This window comes from Heteronotia binoei, chromosome 6 (assembly GCF_032191835.1).
Source record: "Heteronotia binoei isolate CCM8104 ecotype False Entrance Well chromosome 6, APGP_CSIRO_Hbin_v1, whole genome shotgun sequence".
NCBI lineage: Eukaryota > Metazoa > Chordata > Lepidosauria > Squamata > Gekkonidae > Heteronotia > Heteronotia binoei.
The window spans coordinates 40,963,538-40,986,065 of NC_083228.1; the positions used below are offsets into that span (position 1 = coordinate 40,963,538).

The following is a 22,528-nucleotide window of genomic DNA, read 5'->3' on the forward strand; positions in this document are numbered from 1 at the left end:
ATATGTTTATTTTGTATTATATGTTGTAATTTCTTCTCTTGGCCTTGTGCATTTATCCAAAGCTTTTTTTTTTAGAGGCAGCCATTTGTTAAGTACAATTCCATGAGAATGTGCATGTGAGGCAATTCAGTTCATTTCCTGCAGCTGCTCACATTAATATATGAAAGTACTTTCACACCTGCATCTTCCTTATTCACATGTATTGTTTAGAAGGTCCTAGAACAGGGGTGTTAAACATCTGGCCCGCGGGCCAGATCAGGCCCTCAAATGGCTCCAATCAGGCCCTCCAGCAACTGGCTGTTGTCTGCTTAATTCTCCCTTGCCTGCTTTTCTTGGTGGCCATTTTGTGTTTCTTCCCGGATAAGCCAGAGCAGCAAAGCAGCCCTCTCCCCCCTCCTTTTTCCCAAAGGGAGAAGGAGGGAGGCACAGCGATACACACAACGATATGCTTTTAAAAATTGCACAAGATCATTCTATGTACATAATAGAAACAGCCATATCCATAATTCTTTATATGAAGTGTTAAATATTACCATAAATAAAACTAAAATGAATTTTAGTGACATGATGATTATTCTCAGTTGTGCAGAGCCAGCAGCTACCTATCAACATGTTGCCACGACTCTTAGAAGATGAAGGATTTTATGTTCCAAGAAAGCCTTCTGTTTCTAGGAAAACGTACCACAAAATGGAAAATCGTCTTCTTCAGCAAGCACAGGTGCATTTATTCTTTTATCTTCCCCTGAGTGACAGAAGCCCTTCCCTTCCTAGAGTGGACACACAGTTAAGAACTTAATTCATTCACACTATTCATTTCCCAACTTCCTCCCCCATGGGGACCACAGGTGGCTTCCATCATTCTCCTCTCCTCCTGTTCATGCTTGCAACAACTCTGAGGTTGGTTAGGCTGAGATTGATTCCGCACTCACCTTGGCCGAGGGCAGGCTTCCGTTTCTGCGCAGAGCAAGCTGGCAATTTTGCACCAGTTGCTCTGCACCTCCATTTTGCACGGGGCAAACCCACAATTTGCCCCGCCACAGTGTAAACCTGTTTTTTCAGGTTTACACTGTGGTGGGGCAAATCACAGGTTTGCCCCACGCAAAATGGCAGCACGGCACAACTGGTGCAAAATTGCCAGCTTATTTCGCGCAGAAACAGAAGCCTGCCCCGGGCCAAGGTGAGTGCGGAATCAGCCTAAGAGTGTGCAGCTGGACCAAGGCTACCCACTGAGCTTCCATAGTGCAAGTAGGGATCAGAATCTGGGTGTCCCAGATCTAGTCACACACTCTTAACCACTGCACCAAGCTGGCCCATTCACTCAGACTGCTCTCTGTCCCCTCCCCTTTTCACACAGCAGTCTGCGAGATGAGGGAGGGAACCCACCGCTCTGTCAGCTTTGGAGGTTGTAAGCTGAAATGCCCTCAAAACGAGGTTGGGGAATTAGTTAGGGTGGCACCTGGCTTATTAGGAATCTTTTTACCAAATGTATACCAGGCTCAACCATCCAGAGAGTAAATGCTCAATAAAATGGACTCTAATTTAATAAAACCAATTGTAATTTATTCAGAATAATAGTTCTTTCATACAAGATAAAAATACAAAACAATCACACATTCACACAGGTCTAAGAAACATAGATAGATTGATAGGGGAACATATAAGGGTAGACATACAGGGCGATAATTACCTCTCGCAGACTCCAAGGAAGGCTCCGATGGCGACAGTTGAGGGAATGGGGGAGGACCCGAAACTGATCAGGAATCGGGGATGGATCTATACAGCGGGGAGTGGGTTGCTGAATAGAAGCACACCTGTGGGTAGCTAGTTCACAGGTTATAAAGAGTCACCTGAGTCCCGAGGGGATGGGAGGCGACGGGGAGGAGAGAGGGGAGGTTCTGTGATGACCACAAAGGCTGGACATCATCAGAACCAATGGTGAGTTCTTTGGTGACACCTGATTGGGTGTTTGCTTTGACCAATGAACTTCACCTTCGTCCTGGGCATCCTGGAAACTTCCAGGTTGCGACAGGGCCTGAGGCGGCTCCAATGGTATCAGTATGGAAATGGCTGGGTGCTTGGGATGAGATGGGATTATCTGTGAAGGTGACAATAGGGAATCAAATATTGACCTAGGTATCCCCGGTGTATACAAAAGACTTGGATGTGACAGGAGATGTCCTTCCTCTTTTCTCATCATCTTCTGGGCAAGAGTTATTGTTGAGGGTATTGCTCTGCCATTAGGACTAACAGTTGAGCTGTTAATCCATTCATGAGACGAATGGGTTGCTTGCGGGCTAGGAGTGACTCAGGGTGTGTACGTGATATTCCCACTATGAAGGAATGAAGTCCAGCCTGGCGGGAAGATGGCTACGAGTGGTGTTAGCGAAACACAGTGGATTCCATGCTTAGCGCTTCAACACCGGTCGCCTGCATGTTGGCCAAGCCCCATAGAATGCTCATTTCTTTTATTTTCATGGCAGCAAAGTATGCAATCGCCTCCAAGTGGAGATCCTCTGATCCTCCTTCTATCAAAATGTGGTCCCACAAACTTCGGGAATATTTCCTTTTGGAAAAGATCACTTTCTCAAAACGAAAGCAATCAAATCCTGACTTCTCACCCTCTTTGTTTACACGCACTTGGTCACCCTTCTTAGCCTGGAAGTTCAACAATTCTATCAACCCCTCCTCAATCTCAGTCAAAGAATGTCTCTCTCTACTCACCCTTCATTAACCTTCTCTTTCTTTTCTCTCCCCTTCCCCCTACTTCTTTCCTCTCTTTCCCCCTCCCTCTTTTCCTCTCTTCTTATTTTTTACTTGTATCCCTTCCTTCCTTCCTTTCCTTACTCTTTCTCTGTAAATTGTTCTTACTCAACCCCAACTGTATTTAAATTTTATCACCATCTCATTCCCTATAATTAATGTGCAACTTCTTTACCTTATATAAGGTTAGTGGCATTGTATTTTTGTTTTCCCCCTTTTTATTTTTGAAACATTTATTCATTGTATTTTTGAAACTTGTATTCTTGTGATATTCTCAATAAAATTTGCTTGAACTTGAAAAAAAATGGGTGGAAAACAGGCAAATGACAGAGCTGACAGTTAGGAGTTGGGCTGAAAACATTCCCTCCCCATAGTTCTCCCAGAAAACTTTCCTGGGGTCCCCCCCATGGCATGTTGGAGACCATGGCTTGTGCCACCCCCGTAAGAACGCAGTGCTGGTTTTAAGTGTGGGAGGTACCATCATAGCACCCAGCTTCATGTGAGGGAAATGGGAAAGCAGGTTTTTGACCCTTGCCCTTGCTTACCTGTCAGTGCATGGTTACCCCTTTGGGATGAGCCTTCAAAGGTGGGGTACCTATTAGGAGAGGTTAGTTGTAGAGTATGGATTTTACTCTCTTCATTGTGTGTTAGCACAAGGTGCTCACATTGTAGTGCAAAGTGTCCTTTCTGTGCTTTTCCCACCACCAAAGTGCCTCGCTGCTTGCTCTAAGTCCACACAACAGAAAGCTCTGATTAGGGTTGCCAAGTCCAATTCCAGAAATATCTGGGGACTTTGGGGGTGGAGCCAGGAGACTTTGGGGTTGGAGCCAGGAGACACTGGGGTGGAGCTAGGAGCAAGGGTGTGACAAGCACAATTGAACTCCAAAGGGAGTTCTGTCCATCACAATTAAAGGGACCTCACAACTTTTTAAATGCCTCCCTTCCCTCCACCCTCCTCTTCTCTGATTTCTTTCCGCCCAGCAAGCTGGGGACACATTTTACGGACCTCAGAAGGATGGAAGGCTGAGTCAACCTGGAACCGGCTACCTGAACCAGCTTCTGCTGGGATCGAACTCAGGTTGTGAGCAGAGGGCTCCAGCTGCAGTACTGCAGCTTTACTGTGTGATCCCCTTTAAATGTGATGGCCAGAACTCTTGTGCTTGCCACACCCTTGCTCCTGGCTTCACCCCCAAAGTCTCCTGGCTCCACCCTCAAAGTTCCCAGATATTTCTTGAGTGGGACCTGGTGTGGGAGGGGGAAGCCTTGTGTTTCTTTACTGCTGCTGAATTCAGCAAGGAGGGGCAGACCTGTGGAATGGGGCAGAGAGAGAGGAAGGACCAAGGGTGCCTTTTGAGGAAGGAGAGGGAGGCTAAGGAGTTGGGGGGAGGGCAGCGGAGATGCCTGGGCTCGTGCAGAATGGAAAGGGAGCTCAGAATTCAAAGTCTGGCACAACAGCCTTTCTGCAGCCCAGGGAGGGAGTGGATGTGCCTGCCAAGTGCATGTGGGGGGGGGGCTCTTCTCCACTACACTATAGCTGCTCCTCTGAGATGGGCTCAGGCTGAGCCCATCTCGGAGGAGCAGCTAAGATGAAGCGGAGAAAAGACGGCAGCAGCGCAGCAGCATCGCCCGCTCCGCTCCACCTCTGAGGTGAAATCAGAGAAGGGGAGGGTGGAGGCAGGCCAGGAGCGTGGCGAGCCACGAGTCTGCGTCCTAGAAGGACCCAGATTCACGGCTCGCCACGCTCCTGGCCTGCCTCCACCCTCTCCTTCTCTGATTTTACCTCAGAGGCGGAGCGGAGCGGGCGATGCCGCTGCGCTGCCACCGCCTCTTCTCCGGTTCAGCTTAGCTGCTCCTCCGAGATGGGGCGGCTCGCCACACTCCTTGGCGCCGTTTTCCCCTCCCCCCGCTTCCGTTTTTTTGGGGAGCGGGGGAAGAGGCTGGAAATCCTGGGGTCCCCCGCCAGGGTGGGAGGGTTGGGAAGCCTAGCTCTGATATGGAGGCCTGAGTTGTAAGATGTCCTGGTTGAGGTTTTTGTGGGTGGAGGGGGCTGTGATTGGGTGCTAAAGAGGGAGCTTAGCCACCCCTGGTGAGCGGGGTGATTGGTTGAGCCTGTAGTAGGCATCCTAAGCTTCTCTAGGCCCAATGGGCATGTCTGCATCAATGGAGCATATGATTTTTCAGTTCAGTTGGTGCCTATGGGCCATGCTGTGTTTTTTGTTGGTGTAACTTTCTGCCTCTGACAGAGGGTGTTCCCAGGTTGAAAGGACTCAGGGAGCCAACTATCTCTGACCACAACCGTGAAACAGCCCACAGCCACACTGGTGCATGGACTTTCACTTCATGGTGCCAACAGGCAACTTCCAAGGGCATCTGCTTGTGCCCAAGAACCATGGAGAGGCTCTGGGGGCCTGCACCATCATAACAGGCCCTTACACCAGCCTATCTTGGAGATATACTGGCATATGTGTCAGTTGGCTCCCTGAATGTTTTCAGCCCCTCTCCCCGAGGATTGCACTTTAAAATGTAGGATTTGCTGCCAAAGGAATTTAAATCATTAGCATGCTGGCATATCCCACCAGCATGCTTATCGCATATCTTTTCTACAGTTTCTCCGCTGTGCTCTAAAAATTGTGGTTCCTGTGCCACATATTTCCACAATTGGTGGATGTGTCCTATAATAAATTCTTTTTGGAACTCTATATAAACAGCTTTAAAAGGGGATTAGGTAGATTCATGGAAGATAGTCTATCAGTGGCTACTAATCATGGTGACTGAGGAGAACCTCTATGTTTGGGATCCACTAAAACACTGAATCCCAGAGGCAGGAGGTGATATCAAGGGAAGGTCTCAGCTTCTAAGCACTGTTTTTGGTCCTCCAGAGGAACTGTGGCCACTATGTAAGACAGAATATTGGACAGAATGCTAGTCCGATTCAGCAGTGTTCTTCCCATGTTCTTAACATTGTTGTGCTTCTGAATGACTTTGTCAAGGGGAAAAGCTGGTTTGAAGAAAGCGGCGAAATAATTTCATTACCTTCTCCAATCAAGCAATCGAATAGTTGCAGAGTGTTTTTGTCGGCTAAGACTGACGCACAGTTAAAGACAACATACAGGAAGGTTGGTTTTGGTTTGCTTGACTCTGTCTTGTTTTGATTTTCTTGAATCCATCATTGATGATGGACCTGTTAAAAAGTGGTCGAAAGGAAATAAAATGCATTTCTGTGGACAGCTTGGATAATAAGCACAGTGACAATTCAAAATTGCAGTTGCTAAGCTAGAAGAACTGTGAGCAGAAACCATCATTACCATTATCACAGTTAAAGAGAACATGCAGGGTGGTTGGATGGTTGGTTGCTTGAATTTTACTCATATCAACAAATTATTTAGGGTTTTCCTCTGCAGATTAGGATAATTAGGCTTAGGTTATATCTTTGCTTGAGATTCCTGCCCCTCCAAAATTCTACACAAGTTTGTGAGAAATGAACAGATTTATTTCAGCACGAGCTCTCATAAACTAAAGCCAACATTAACATGTCTATAAAGTTTTATCCTCAGCCAGCACTCATAGATGGGCATGGGCGGGGGGGGGGGCAGTAGTCAAAAGGAGATAGAATGCATTTCTGTGGAGACCTCAGATGATAAGCACAGTGACGATTCAGAAGTGCAGTTGCTAAGCTAGAAGTGTGAGGGGAAACCATCATTACATTTGAGGCCTGAATAGATGGCATCAAACTCCCTGAGAATTCTAATTCAATAATTTCATGCTGGGGTCTCCCTTTGAAGTCTGCTGAATAATGAGTACTCACAGTGCTGGGGAATATGAATCATAGTATTTCTGAATGGAATCATTATTCCTTCTTAAAATGACTTAATGAAGAAAGTTGAGGGAAAAAAGGCCTCTGCTGCATTAGGAGCTGTGCTCTGTACTAGTAAAATAGAATCAACATATTTCAGCTTATCAAGTTAGGTAGAAAATTGTATATCTCACAGGGTTATTGAGAGGATAAAATGCAGGAAAGGTGTGGAATGCTATAAGCCACTTTGGAGAGGATACAGGGGTATAAATATCTAAAATAAATGCTGTGAGACTCACTTATTTCAGCTGAAGTTACCCCAAAGTAAATTTGTAAGGAATTATAGCTTATGTTTAAAATGTATTTTTTATTTTGTTTGTGTTCTTTCTGTGTACATAAAAATTGCAACATATGCATTGTTTTAAAGCTTCATTCTAAATCTACCACCAAAGCATACCCAATACTCTTGCCCTTTCGTTGTGTTTCAGCAGAAATGTATTTAATATTTATTTTTTATTTTTGCTGAATTCTAGTCCACTCTTTCCCAAGTCTGGGACATTTCTGAGAATTTAATTGGTATGGAATTCACAAGAACATAAGAGGAGCCTGTTGGATCAGACCACGTAGTTCAGTGACCTATTTCACACAATGGCCAATCTGGTGCTCTAGAACGCCAAACAAACAAGGCACAGAGGCTGAAACTTTGCCTGATCCTGCCTTCTGTTGCTAGTTTGATGCCTCTACATACAGAGCTTCCTTTTTTTCACTATGGCTAGTAGCAATTGATGATGGACCTCTCCTCAATGCATCTATTTAACCCTCTTTTGAAGCCCTCTACGCTCAGTGGCCATTACTATATCCATTGACAGTGAATTCCACAGTTTATGTACTTGTTAAGACTTTCACATACATGGAGTCAAAGGAAGCAGTGTTTAGGGGCTATGTACTGTAATATCTGTCAGAATGGTAATGGAATGGCCACCTTTGATTTAAAACAGCTACAGTTTTTTTGCATATATTGATGTTAAATGGTTTTTAAAATAACTGAAAGGAGTTTGAGAGTGACATCATTTCCTATGATATTCACTCACATATGTAATAATAATAATAATAATTTTTAATTTATATCCCGCCCTCCCCGCCGAAGCAGGCTCAGGGCGTCTTACATATATGTACATACATACTCTCTCATTCTTTTGTTCCACTGATGCCTCTAGTCAAACAAAGGTTTTTAAACCATGCAGAAGCCCCAGAGCCTGTTCAACAGAGATAAAGATGTCTTTCTATTGCTTTGGATAAAGATTATGTATTTTAAAGACAGGGTATTTCCTTTCCCCGCTTTCTAATACAGGCAATGCAACCTGAAGTAGAAAGCTGTATCATAACTAACTCTGGCGACCTGAGCAACATTTATCAACTAAATCTCAACATATCAAATATTATTTTCAGCCATCATTATCTGTTTACTCGTGAGCATGTGTTGGCTGCCAGGTTACTTGCACTTCACGAGTGCTTTCAGAAAAGACAGCAGCAAAATGTTACTCATTTGCTATCTGAAAAAGTAAGAAAGCCCTTTTTCTTTTTACCATTTTATGGTTACTGAATAGTTTTGACTGTGTAGTCTGTATTGTTTCTGAATGTCACTACTGAACAGACTTAAGTACATTAAGTAAATAAAACAGTTCCATATCTGAGAATAAAGCTTCCTTGGTGAGCAAGAAAGAGATTGTTTGGATCCAGCCCATTGTTCATGATTTTGCATTTTAATGACTGGTGCTCCTTTGATGCTTTTGCTCTACAATTTTTATTATTTGTATATGTTATACAATGGCCATTGCCTAAGAAAATTTAACCTTTTATAATGATTCACTTTTATTACAGCTCAGAGCATTAACAAATGCCACAAAAGTAGCAGAAACTACCTTAGAAACAAGTCAACTGAGCACTAAAATTATAGAGGATTACAGATTGCAGATAAGGTATTGGTTTAAATGGACACTGTTGACAGACTATCCTGATGCACTTTCCTGTTAAATCTGTTGGACAGAAGACAAAATGCTGCCAGAGAATAATAACATTGGGAACTGGTTTGAACAAGGGACATAAGTTTTTTGCCTTAAGTTTGGGACCCAGATTTGGGAGAAGAGAGAGGAAGAGAAGGCAGAATTTCTGATGTTTCCATGCCTAGCTTTGGTCGGAGGGGAGGCAGTGCTCCAGAGGTAGGGTAGGATGTGTAGAGTAGGTAGGTGGGAAAGCTTGGGAGTAGCTGCTGTTACAAAATGTCATCTGTACACATTTGTGTTTGACACCTCTCCTGTTTGAAAGAGCCCACCTGCCAAACTGAACCTAGAGTCACAGAAAAATCGCCAAACATACTGGAGAAAAAAATATCTCTTTTCCACTGTTCCTCACTCTTGTCCTAGCAGGAGCTGAGCACTTATCCATATCCACATTTTGTTACATAAACAATTTATATTTTGTGCTCTATTTGCATATCTGATAAAATGTTTGTTTCTTTATTTTTGAGATTATACCGCTCTCTAATTATTACAAGACAGTGGCTTGGGCTGCTTCCACATGGAGGCTTTTCTCTGCTTCATCTTTCAACTTGGAAGTCTTGTTTCTGGAGTATACACACCATTTGTGCTCTCATTGTGCTCCAGATGTCCTTTCCCCATCCTTGGTAGTCTCTTTTCCCAAACCAGCCTTTCTCCAGTCATTTTGGGAAGAGCACAGCATTTGGGAAGAGTACAACCATGTGGATGGGAAGATGTGCATTTTCAAAGATACCATCCATATCCCAGCAGGCCAAATTGCACCCAGGAAAATGGTGCAGGGTGGGGAGAGGCTGAAGCTGTTTCTCCATGCATGCCATGGCCCAGATCTGAACTGGGTACTGTGCACACAGGAATTGAAGAGAATCCACAACTCATGTTACGCAAGGTAGAGACGCCGAACCAACCTCTGTACTCTGCAATGTATGGATTACTTACATTGCCAAGGTGCTTCAGAATGTAAAGGGAATTAAGTTTAGCATTCATTACAGCTTCTTTCAAAATGGCTTTCAGCATTTTTCTCTTTTCTTATATTGGTGTTTTTGCATTTCTTCTGAAAGTGTGCTACATACTACAGTAATTTAAGAATTTAGTTGTCGGGATTTACCTGTGTTAAGTAGTGTGGTCCTATTAATCCATGTGCTTCATATTGCAGCAGCTGTACCTGGGTTACAGGATAGGAGAACAGTGGCCCTGTTCTTGGCTGGAGAAAAATTTAGGATATTAGTTGTTTGGCTTGAAGACCAGGGCAGGTTAATGGAATAGATGAGAATGGGATAAACTCTTTATAGTTGTCTTTTATGTGAAGTTGACACATGAGAACATGTAAACCCATGAATGCAGTTCAGTGTAACACTCCTCCTTTCTTCAGTCCTTTCAGCATGTTTAAAAATAAGCATATCTTGCAATTGGGAATTTTGTTGAAGAATAGTGAATATATTCATGATTCAGAAAAACTTTTTATTAGTTCTTGAGAGTAATCTTAGTTTTTAGGTTATACATTCTTTATAAAAGTTTTTGTTACATTGTTATCAGTGTTTAAAATTTAACAAAAAATTAAAGCTGTAATTTCTTGACAAATTGATTTTTTTGTTTTACATTCTAAAAAGAAATACTAAAAAGTTATATGACATAGAACATCAGAGAGATAGTTCTTTAAAACAAAATATGTCGAAAGTGTGGAAGCAAATAAAATCTGTACGTCAACAGCAAGGATTTACCAGTACAACTGTAAAACTGCAGTTTCAAAAGTAAGTAGATAAGGCACTGTTTCTAATGACTTGGTAAATGGCTTTTGATTCTTCATAGAAATTGTGATTCAGCGGCCAGTGTAACACATCTCAGCATATTTTTAAAACTGCTTAGTGATCCTTTTGTTTGTTAGGTAGATTATTGGTTTGTAGTTCAGAATGATCAGTTGATCTTTCATCAGTGGGAACTAATGAATAAAAAGATGAAAATCAATTTTTGCCTCAGAGTTTTGAGCAGGCTGCAGTCCTCCAGCTGAGGGAAAGGAACTGGTATGTCTTTGTAAGGGCTGATTCAAATGTTAAGCAGATTCTCTGGAGAGGTGGAATATGCATTTTCCAAATTAATAAGTACATGCATATTTGTAAATAAAGCAAATATCAAGGTGCTTTATCTTCTCAGAACTGTTTCATCCAAAGGTAAACCCCCCCCCCCAAAAAAAACTAGTGATGTTGACCCTGTTTCAGTGTTCAGAGGGGACCATGTTAACAATATAGCAAAAAAAAATGTAATAAGTCAGTTGTAAGAAACAATAATATGAAATGTGTTAATTAGTACTAAAACTGAAAATATGAAAAGCTTGGATTGGAGGGAGACAAGGCTGTTAGAAGTGCTAACATCTGCTGAATCATTATGCATAGTTTTCATTTTGAAGCCAAATCTATTGGGCCAAAGTGACCGCATTTTCCCTTTTGATGAAACTCAAAATTAAAAAAAAAAGAAAAGTAGTGGGGTAGGGAGAGAGGAACTTCAGGGCACTGTGGTTCATGGAGGAGAAGGCATAACAGGAGGTCAATGCATGTAGAAAGCTTTAAATGAATAAACCATTGTTTCCCCATGACTCCAGGGTCAAAAATACCCTGATTCCTTGGGAGGGTTAAAGAAACAAATCACGTATGGCCGGGAGATTCACAAATAAACCAAGCTGATGGTCCTCTCCTTTGTTTGGTCTAGGTGTATTGTCTTTGAATACTAAGCTGTGATTATGCTTTGGTCCACATAAATCAATATACTTGTTGACTTGCTTAACAGTGTTTCTTAATTTCATAGTATAGTTGGAGTTTGAAAACACTTCATCAATGAGTGACCTATTGCCACTCCATGCCTTTTAACCTCCTGACAAAGGCTTGGGTTCCACCTACATTTCCATGAGTCTAGAGGGGGGATAGTTGTTCCTGCATACTGTGTGGGGTCCTCTGATCCCCCTCCCCCCGTCCTCCATCTCCCAGGAACAGCAAATTTGGTTGTGGTTTGGGCTGTTATGGGAGGGAGATATCATCAATCTGTACAATTGTCTTATTAGATGCAGACTGTGATCATGGAAATATATGCAGACTGTGATCATGGAAATATATGTTTTTATATTGTACAGTTCTACTGGAGGAATCCATCAAAAATATATTTTGTTTGGGGGCTTATTTTACACATTAAGTTAATCTGCGTTATACTTTCCCTGGCATGCAACTGAGCAGCTGGTATGGATATAGAGGTTTAATCATTTTCTTTCCATTTTTTGACAAGGGTGACAAAGAACTTTGAATCAGATAAGTACACATCTGAAAAAGCTGAACAAGGAATAAGGCAAGAAGGAGAAGAAAGTGATTCAAATCTCTCAAACAAAATTTCAACACGTTGTGGAAAAAATAAGGTACTTAAAGATTTCCTGAATAGTAAACGTTTGTGCTATAGCAACAGGAATTAAAGTAGTCCTGGATTCTTTTGTTATACACTGATCCAGGTGGGTGGCCATGTTGGTTTGAAGCAATAGAACAAAAAACCAAGTCCAGTGGCACCTTTAAGACCAAATGTTGTTATATACAGTCTCTTTTTCTTACAGATATTTGCATGACTTTATAAACACTGAATATCCAGTGTAAATTTAGAGTTACAGAGCATCCAAATTGCTTATATACCATTCTTAACTTATACACTTAAAAAAAAATAAATGTACTTATGCTGATTTCTAGGGATGCTTGGATTCAACTCCTTCCTTTCTAAGCTCTACAGATGCCAAAGAGATAAATGAGCCAATTTTCACACCACATCTTACCTTCATGACTGAAATAACTCCTATGTATATGTGCCCCCTGTGAGTTTCAAGGTTATTTTTAAAAAAAATTGAAAATAACATATATTTGCATATATATATTTTTGCATTTATTAAGATAGGATTTAAAATGTTAAATAACTAAGCAGTGTCCTGTAACACGCAAGCAATAAAGGAAATAGTATGGAAACAATCAAACATTTGGTTTCAATGTTTATTGGACTGATGCCTGGTCTAGCAAATGTGAAAATGTGACATACTTTGAATTAATGAAGCTTACAACTTATTTCTTGTGGGTTTGTGTATTTATAATTAAGTAAAATATTTCATGGTTATCTGTTTGGGATCTTTTCCTGCATTTTCAGAGTTGAACAAAAAAGAAGAGAAAAAGTCAGAGCACAGAAGTACTTTATGAAACTATATTACAACAATAAATTAGTCTCTTGTACATCAGAAATTTCTCTTCAACAAAACTTCAAAGTAATATTTCAGCAAATTTTCAGAATTCAGGTATTAAGCTGGCCAGAAGCACTTCGATTAGAGGTATGACGGTTTGATAGACGTATATGGCTCACTAGTGTGTCTTAGCTGAAGACACTTACTGCAGTTGATTTGTACCATAACTGTAGTTCTGTCATATTTTATGAGCTACAGTTTATAGTTGATGGGTACTTTTCTTGTTTTATTTATAAGGCTTAATAGCTGCCTTCTCCAAACATGCTTAAACAAGATTACAACAGCAAAATCAGTATGAAAATAATATCATAACATTATTTAAGTCAATAAAATCATCAGTAGCAGTAAAAGCAAAAATTCAAACAATGCTTTAAGAACAATTCAACAGAAAAAAAATTCTAAAAAAGGGCACAGAACTGCAAACAGCAGGATAAAAGAATTTCAATGCAAGGCAATTAACAATACTCTAACCATTAAAATAAGACAGAACATGACAGAACAATTAACAGGATTCTTGGGAAGGAAGAATGTTTTTTCCTGGTGCCTAGAACTTAAAAGACTTAAAGGATGGGAATTTCACAGCTGATGCTTCATCCCTGTAATGAGTTTTATGAGGTGGCTGAGAGAACTTTCTGGAAAATTTTCCATTTCTAAAGATTCAATGTTTCATAAAATTAAAAACAGTAAATGTTTGCCACTATCAATACAGTATTAGGCAAGCTTGACACTTTCAAAGTTGTAATAAATGTTTTTCAGGTGACTGTCTCTAGGAATTGTATAAGAAACTACTTGTATGGTTTATTGATTTGTGAACAGGGTGGGTAGGGGAGTCAAATCACAAATCCAATAATCCAAATCAAAAAATCAAGTTACAAATTCATCTGATTTGCTGTGCTTTTTTCGAGCAGGAAAGCACAGGAACGCAGTTCCGGCTGACTTGGTGTCAGGGGGTGTGGCCTAATATGAAAATGAGTTCCTTCTGGGCTTTTTCTATTTAAAAAGCCCTGTGTGAAACAATGGTGATGTTAGGGTGTGGCCTAATATGCAAGTGAGGCCCTACTGGGATTTTTCTACAAAAAAGCCCTGTGCAAATCAAAACTAAGTCTAGAATTCTTATTTATATATTGCCTCTCACATGGTGGAAGGGAAACTGAAATTACGACTCTGCAATTGTATTAAGAAGAGATGCAAGTGACATAACAATGAAATTGAATTGTAACTGATCTTGACAGATGAGAGTTAAATTCTGCTCAAATAAGTTAAATAGGTACACTAAATTAGATTGCGCTGTGCTGAGGCATTAGGGGGAAAATTCAATTCATATTTTTTATGGGCACATGCTTCAAAACAATTTGTTTATGTCCTTGAGCCTCAATAACCCAAACTCATCCACGTAATTGAAACTAGTCTGTTCTCTGATAACACTCTGAAATTGACCCGATGGCCAGCAAGACAAAATGTATGAGAGTCATTTTATCTGCAAAATGCTTAGCAAACAAAGTTACTGTGAGCCTCTGCATTTTACAAGCCCTCATTATCAGAGGTGAAACCCACTCAGTATTTGGAACAGCTCAGCTGGAAGTCATTGTGAAGATGTAGTGTGAACAGAGGTGTGTGAGTATTCTGCCATCATTGCCCCAGAATAGGCATGAAGATTTACTCTAGCCTCAGGTCAGTTCATACTTGGCAAAATTCCTGTGTTCACTGCAAGGACTTTATATCTTATGTGCAGTGGGAGCTCTCTTCTTCCCAGATATACATAGGTCCAGTTCTGATCATGACCGCAGTGCGCAAAGAGAAGAAGCTTCACAGCTGTTTTCATTTCCTGAGACAGCTGGGGAACTGGATTTGTTCCATAGGGGAAAGTTTATTTATGTAGGATATTCTATGCCACCACATCAGGGTCCTGTTCCAGGCAAGCTTACAATTACAATACATTAACACTATATAACAAGTCATTAAAAACAAGCTAACACACATGTGATACTAAGTCCTTGTGATGGGGAATCTGTCAGATGTGAATTGGCCTGTATAAAATTTGGTTGTATTCACTTTGGGTGTTTTCGCACTGACCTTAATAGGCAGCGACGTCCCTCTTCACCGCGCAGGATCTGCGCGGATTTCGCACCAATTGCTGCGGAGCACCCGGAAGAGCCGCAAGGTCCCGCGGCTTTTGCGGTGCAAATGGAAACTGGTTTTTGGCGGTTTCCATTTGCGCCGCAAAAGCCGCGGGACTTTGCGGCTCTTCCGGGTGCTCCGCAGCAATTGGTGCGAAATCCGCGCAGATCTTGCGCGGTGAAGAGGGACGTCGCTGCCGATTAAGGTCAGTGCGAAAACGCCCTTTGTGTTTCTCTGCTTTTGCTCAAGCAGTCTGACAATTTCATTACTTGTAACTTCCCAGGAAACAAAAGAGCAGAACAGAAAGGACAAGGATGCTTAGGAGCAATTGCATCCCTATATTGCACTTATTTGTGCGTGCCAGTTATTTAGGAGTGAACCTGTTTGTTTATTATGAAATTAGTATACATTTGTACAATGTGTGGATTTAAATGTGTGCTCCATAATGTAAAAGAGGGCGACATTTTTTATGTGCTTTGTATACTATCTTAGCATGCTTATGAGGAGCTACAGCCAATGTTGGCTGCCTTAGCAGCATATAACGTATCTTAGCGTAATACTTTTTAGCATGTTCTGCACACAAACTAATTCTGTGACATATATAAAGTTAGATCAGTATTCTGTTTAGCACCAATATAGTAGTGTGTTAATAGCATGAGCTAATAGCAAAAAAAAAAAAAATCATTTGTTACTTGGGATAGGTTTTTGACACTTTTAGCCCTACCTTTCTAATATAATAATATTGGCGTTACTGTGTGCATTCTTTTCCTTCTTTCTTTGTTGAATAACTAGTTTGAAGCACATTCTTTTGATATTTTATAACAGTGTATTATTTTTGTTGAATTTTTAGATCTTTGAATCTAGTAAAAGGACAACATTGTTGGCAAAAGTGTACTTACCCCCTCCAAATAACTTTATATTGAAAAGCAAAGATGTTTTAGATGAGGCTGAGTTTAGCTGTGAACAGCAAGTTAAGCCTTCATATGGGGCAGTGGGAAGCAGTAAGTTAATCACATCTCATTCACTGTTGAGGCAGTTTACGGTAATGGATGCTTTCCAGGACATTGAGAGTAAAACACCCCAGTTGTTGCATTTCTTTACATTTCAGAAACAAACAAAACTTTCATATATAACTTTTGAAAAAAACCCCAATATATACATAACTGTATGTGTAACTTTTTAAGGAGCTTTCTCCCCTGTTGCCTATATACAGAAGACCATGCTACATTTCTCTACAGAAATTAATCCAGAAAAGCTATATGACCTTTTCCTGTGATTAATAGGTTGTGCAAAAATAATCAGAAGTGGACTCAGGCGATATGTTTATAAAAACTTGAATCTGATTCTTTAATGTTGCAACTAAAGGTAATTGAAGCCCTGATCTAGATAGCCCAGGCTAGCCTGAGCTCAGCAGATCTCAGAAGCTAAATAGGATTGGCCCTGGCTAGTTTTGGAGGGGAGACCTCCAGAGGAATACCAGGGTCGTGTTGTGGAGGCAGGCAAGGGTAAAACTGCTTTCTGCCCTGGAGGGAGCCAGACAATGGGTGCTTTCACACGGTGACTGTTTGCAAGTGGATTTTGCTATTCTAACACAAAAAATCCAGTTGCAAAGCACATTATTTAGTGTGCATGCACACACCCACTGTCTGACCCTTTGCCTCATCCTTTGCCTTGCAACATCTTTGAGCAAAGCCTTTTTTCAGCAAATCAGGTAGCAGGCATAGCTCAGAAAACAAAATCACATAGGCTTTCTGGTGCCCTAGGCTGGGATGGTGGAGGCCGCCCCAACTGATTGGCAGGGCCTTCAAATTGCCCAGGAGGCCAGTGCCTGCTCCTGGGTGGTCTTCACCAATTTGGTGTGGTGGTTAAGTGTGCAGACTCTTATCTGGGAGAATCAGGTTTGATTCCCCACTCCTCCACTTACAGCTGCCGGAATGGCCTTGGGTTAGCCATAGCTATCGTAGAAGTTGTCCTTGAAAGGGCAGCTGCTGTGAGAGCCCTCTCAATCCCACCCACCTCACAAGGTGTCTGTTGTGGGGGGAGAAGATATAGGAGGTTGTAAGCCGCTCTGAGTCTCTGATACAGAGAGAAGGGCGGGGTATGAATCTGCAGGCTTCTTCTGATCACATGGGAGTGCTGACAAAAGCAGCGGGGCCAGCCTCCCTGTCCATTTAAAGAGCCCACTGACCAGCTGGTTGGCAGGGCCTTTAAATCATGTGGGGAAGCATACCACTGCTCCTGCTGCTCTTCCTGTGCAATTTGAATCACCAGTAGGGTTGCCAAGTCCAATTTAAGAAATATCTGGAGACTTTGGGGATGGAGCCAGGAGACTTTGGGGGTGAAGCCAGGAGACATTAGGGGTGGAGCCAAGATAAAGACTGTGACAAGCGTCATTGAATTCCAAAGGGAGTTCTGGCCATCACATTGAAAGGGACGGCACACCTTTTCAATGCCTTCCTTCCAAATGAAGCATAGGGGCATCTTCTTTTGGGGCTCATAGAATTGGACCCCCTAGTCCAATCTTTTTGAAACTTGGGGGGTATTTTGGGGACAGGCATTAGATGATATACTGAAAATTTGGTGCCTCTACCTCAAAAAACAGCCCCCTCCAGAACCCCAGATACCCACGGATCAATTCTCCATTATTTTCTATGGGAATAAATCTCCCTAGGGAATAATAGAGTTCCCAGCAGATATTTCCCTCCCCTCCCCCCGCTTTCTGACGACCCTGAAGCAGGGGGAGGACCTCCAAACCGGAGGATCCCCTGCCCCCAACTGGGGATTGGCAACCCTAATCACCAGTGGGTAGGGTTCCCAAGTCCAACCCCCAAAATATCTGGGGACTTTGGGGGTGGAGCCAGGAGACTTTGGGAGTGGAGCCAGGAGACACTGGGGTGGAGCTAGGGGTGAGGGGGGGAAACGGCGAGCCGCCCTGTCTCGGAGCGTGCGGCGCTGCTGCGCAGCTGACGCCTCTTCTCTGCTCGCCGTGGCTGCTCCTCCAAGATGGGCTCAGGCTGAGCCAATCTCGGAGGAGCAACCACGGCGAGCGGAGAAGAGGCCGCCGCGCCGCTGCCGCCTCGCCCGCTCCGCCTCTGGGGTGGAAGCGGGGGGTGGTGGAGGCGGGCCAGGGGCGTGGCGAGCCGCGTTTCCGGGTCCTAGAAGGGCCTGGATTCGCGGCTCGCCATGCTCCTGGCCTGCCTCGCCCTCCTCTGCGCTGCTGCCGCCTCTTGGCTGCTCCTCTGAGATGGGCTCAGCCTGGGCTTATCTCGGAGGAGCAGCTGCGGTGGGAGGGGAGGGGGCAGCAGCTGTGCGGCGCAGCGGCCTCGCCGGCTCCAGGATGCGGCGGCTGGCCATGCTCCCCGGCGCCGTTTCCACCCGCTTCCGTTTTTTGGGGGAGCGGGGGAAGAGGGTGGAAATCCTGGGGTCCCCCACCAGGGCGGGAGGGTTGGGAAGCCTACCAGTGGGGGTGTCCTTCAAGCTATGGCTGAGGTTTGGTGTAGTGGTTAAGTGTGTGGACTCTTATCTGGGAGAACCGGGTTTGATTCCCCACTCCTCCACTTGCACCTGCTGGCATGGCCTTGGGTCAGCCATAGCTCTGGCGGAGGTTGTCCTTGAAAGGGCAGCTGCTGTGAGAGCCCTCTCCAGCCCCACCCACCTCACAGTGTGTCTGTTGTGGGGGAGGAAGGTAAAGGAGATTGTGAGCCGCTCTGAGACTCTTCGGAGTGGAGGGCGGGATATAAATCCAATATCTTCTTCTTCTTCAATAACATCCAGACCCTGCAGGATGTGAAATGATTCTGCAGGGCCTGTAAGGCAGAGATGTTTCAACAGGCCTTTAGTTGAGGACAGTGACAGTTGTATCCTCTGGCACTCTCTTCTGCCCTGCCCCCCACCCCCATGAGTAGCTGGCTCTTTTTGGATTTATTATCACTGTCTTTTAGTAGATGGTTCTAATTGTATTGAACTTTATAGTTTTAATTATATTATGTTTATATTGTATTAATTTTTATGTTGTATACCCCCTGAGCCTTGTTTATCGGGGGACCGCAATCTAAAATCAAATAAATAAATACATCACTGGTGATTTTGATTTCATTGCCAGTTTTCGGATTGTACCAGTATTTCAGGATTTCACCACTTTTGCTGTGTAGAAAAACAAACAAACTTCCTTTATCTTTAATTTGGGATCCTGTGCTGAAGCACATTAATCTGCCAGTACCATGTAAGTCAAGTGTTAACTTTCTAGTCCTAAAGATTTTAATTAATGTTGGTGGATTTCAGTGGTCAGTGAGCTTTGCTCTGAACATTTGTTAGTTAGGAAAAGAAGATTTAGTATCAGGCCATAAATTACACTTGGGGCAGTGACCTTCAAACCAATCAAGCAAAAAACAACTGTAAAGATATTTTCAAATAGTTTTGTTTAATTGTCATGGAAGTTTTTCCATGAAATGAAGACTTACCCATTGTGTGTAAATGCTAGTGGTGAACAAGCTAAGTAGCATTTAAAATATATTGATATATCAAAGATTTCAGGTTTTCACGGCTGGTAACATCATTAGGGTTTGTAGAATCTTTCGGGCTCAAGTGCCGTGTTCTACTGGAGAAAGTTTTCCTTCCAGACGTTTGTTCTCAGCTGCGGAGAACATCCTCAGTGGCGTTGCAGCCAGAGCAGGTCAGAGCGCCTGCTCCGGCTGCAACACCACTGAGGATGTTCTCCACAGCTGAGAACGAAACGTCTGGAAGGAAAACTTTCTCCAGTAGAACACGGCACTTGAGCCCGAAAGATTCTACAAACCCTTATAATGATATAGTCAGGTGTTTTTTAAAAAACACCTCATTTCAGTAATATTTATGTTACAGATATATCTTTTTTCCTTGAAGAAAATAAAATGGAAGAATTATGTCTTCTGATATCAGGGAAAGTAATATATTCCTTATCTTGGGCAACTGATGACAGAGGCGTTCTCCTAGCTCCTTCATTTCAACCTGCACATCTTGCCTGCAACAGGTAATAAGTTTTATGCATTGCATATTTGCTTAATAATCATGTTTGGTTGGGGGGGCTTAGGAAATACAAGGGGTTGTTGTTTGTCAAAGAGATCGCAGTTTTATTTGCAACTGGTTTTTTTAACGTGAAATGTTTGTTTTTCTAGTATGCAAAGAAATATAGAGGCAAGAAAAGGAACTGCAGTGTTGTGGCATTCTGACATGCAAAAGCTTATTAACTGGGCAGAAGAAATCAACATTGATCCTAATGATCCTGAGTATTCAGATCTGGTTGAGCTAATTATGGTAATAATAAAATTTCAATAATTAACTATTAGAGGAAAATGTTCATTAGAAATTAAGAAACCTTTGCTTGAAATGCAGAGTGGTCAGATACAAATATATTAAGGAGCTAAATTATGACACTGATTCCATAATGATTTTGGACAATGTCTGGAGTTGGACTTTAAAAACTTGTCTAATGAATTTAGGTAGGCAAAACATCTGGGGAACATTTGTCCCTTATTTAATTCTTCATGATCCTCTCAGACCTTGAATATGGCAGCAGCTTCTCTTCCCATGATGAATACAATGTTGGAAGAAAGCAAAGACATCATTCTTTCATATGCTATTTGAATCAGAAATATCTTTGTCCCGTTTCACCTATATTCTCCTCCTTTCACTATTTTCTCTTTCTAAGATGTCTATCTTTCATGTCTCTAACAAGTAGGAGAAGCCAAGATGGTGTGGTATAAATAATTTAGCAAAACAAAACCAAATAGTACAAAGCTGATCATGTTCCTTGCAACCATTGTTGCTCTGATGTCACTACCCAAGTAAATTAATGGCTTGGCATCAAGAAACAGCTTCCACCATTTACCCACTTACTGTGGGTAGCTGGTCAGCACTGGCACAGAGTTCCGGGGATGGCAAACAGCTGCCTCTTGTTCCCTTTGTTTAAGTCTATATGCCTGCATGTAACTATGGTGGCAACACATATGCCTCCTCCTGCTCTAGTGAGCAGAGAATGGAAGTAGCAGCTGCTTGTTGCCATTGGAATTGACTGCCTTCCTGCTTAGACCCCTGACTCCATCTTGAGGAAGTTGAATGGGGTGTACTGGCTGTGGGCTGGCAGATCAGTAGTTGGCCATGAGCCCGCTTGAGTCACTGGTAGCTACTCAGACTCTGCCCGTCTCTGAGTCTTGTATGCTTATGCTTCCTTCCTGAATATAGTAGTATAATATTGAATATAAAACAGTTAAAGGCATAAGTCCTTGTCACACTAAACATTTTCTGGAAGGGTTAATCTAATGTAACTAACAGAGATTTTGCAGAACTCCTAAAGCTGGCAGAACCCCGCGCCTTGATCTTTTTCAATGTGCAAAGACCTTGTCTGCCCAGTATTTCCTCATAGGGTTCTGCGTTCTTATCTTTAATGTGCCATGTGGGGATGAAATGTTAGTGCTTAAAATAATAATATGTTTATTTTTACAAAGATTTATTTGCTGTAGTTAACTTATCTCCTAAGTATTTCAATGTAGATTATTTTGTTCTTTAATAGGATGCAAAATCCCAGAAGCAGAGCAACTCAAAATGCTTTCGTCTTGAACAGCTGCAAGAAGAATTTAACTTTGTTACTGTAGAAGAGATTAGAAAATGTAAACGTTTCCAGCTGTTGCAGTTGAGAAACTCAGGACAGTTAGATTTCTTCCCTTTTCAGCAGATTCCTCTCTTTGATAGAGAGATACCAGACATAATTATTCAGGTATTGCATTTACTAATGTATGTTTGCATTTAATTTAGCATAATGCTTGAATTCCACTTTGTTTCTCTTCATTCTGATGCTATATTGTATAAGTACATACAATGCAGATCACTTTGTCAGAAGAACGGTACACTCCTTCTATCTGGGATGGACGTCCTCTTCCACCGAGCACGCAGCTTCGGGAGGGACGCACATGGAGCAGTGAGGGAGGTAGGGGACACCCACCTAGCCAACCAGATCAACTGAATCAATCCTGGTGATCAATGGGGTGACAGATGTCACAGCCAGATCGCCCCCACATCCAAGATCACTTTGTCACAAAATAATGGTTACATAATACCTGTACAATGCCAATCCTAAGCAACGTTACATCCTTCTAAGCCTATTGAAGTCAATGGACATAGGAGGGTGTAACTGCTTATGATGGCATGGTAAGATTTGGAGTTTCCACATTCTTGTTTTATGTGAGGTGCTGTCCCAAGGGCCTCATTTGAATAAAGTTATAACGCTGAGAAGGTTTGAACATTTCATGGGTGGAACAAGTAAGCTGAAAATCTGGGAGGATTTTGTCATGTTGTGCAATTTTGAGAACAGTGAGCATGGTTAAACCATTATATTTTTATTTACAGGAGTTACTTACAAGAGTACTCCTATTTAACAAAAACAAACTGTAAACATGTGTCAAGCTGTACTGTTTCCAACTGCATTTTCTGCCAGGATGCCCATCAAAAAAAGGAAATATATATATGTGGCAACTTCCTGTGGTATCATGATGAATGGCAGAATGATGATGGTGTTGA

The 22,528-nt window shown here is 42.3% G+C and overlaps 1 protein-coding gene across 1 annotated transcript in view; it reads left to right on the forward strand.

Annotated features, from left to right (window-relative positions):
* Nucleotides 1–22,528, forward strand: part of CC2D2B (coiled-coil and C2 domain containing 2B) — a 52,171-nt gene that overhangs the window by 6,519 nt on the left and 23,124 nt on the right. The window contains exons 5-16 of the mRNA XM_060242659.1: nucleotides 582–718; nucleotides 5,751–5,876; nucleotides 7,905–8,114; nucleotides 8,435–8,532; nucleotides 10,218–10,358; nucleotides 11,878–12,004; nucleotides 12,324–12,445; nucleotides 12,769–12,946; nucleotides 15,828–15,978; nucleotides 19,838–19,985; nucleotides 20,131–20,269; nucleotides 21,525–21,728. Of these exons, the coding sequence (XP_060098642.1) occupies nucleotides 582–718; nucleotides 5,751–5,876; nucleotides 7,905–8,114; nucleotides 8,435–8,532; nucleotides 10,218–10,358; nucleotides 11,878–12,004; nucleotides 12,324–12,445; nucleotides 12,769–12,946; nucleotides 15,828–15,978; nucleotides 19,838–19,985; nucleotides 20,131–20,269; nucleotides 21,525–21,728 (1,781 nt within the window). The remainder of the gene's footprint in view (nucleotides 1–581; nucleotides 719–5,750; nucleotides 5,877–7,904; nucleotides 8,115–8,434; nucleotides 8,533–10,217; nucleotides 10,359–11,877; nucleotides 12,005–12,323; nucleotides 12,446–12,768; nucleotides 12,947–15,827; nucleotides 15,979–19,837; nucleotides 19,986–20,130; nucleotides 20,270–21,524; nucleotides 21,729–22,528) is intronic.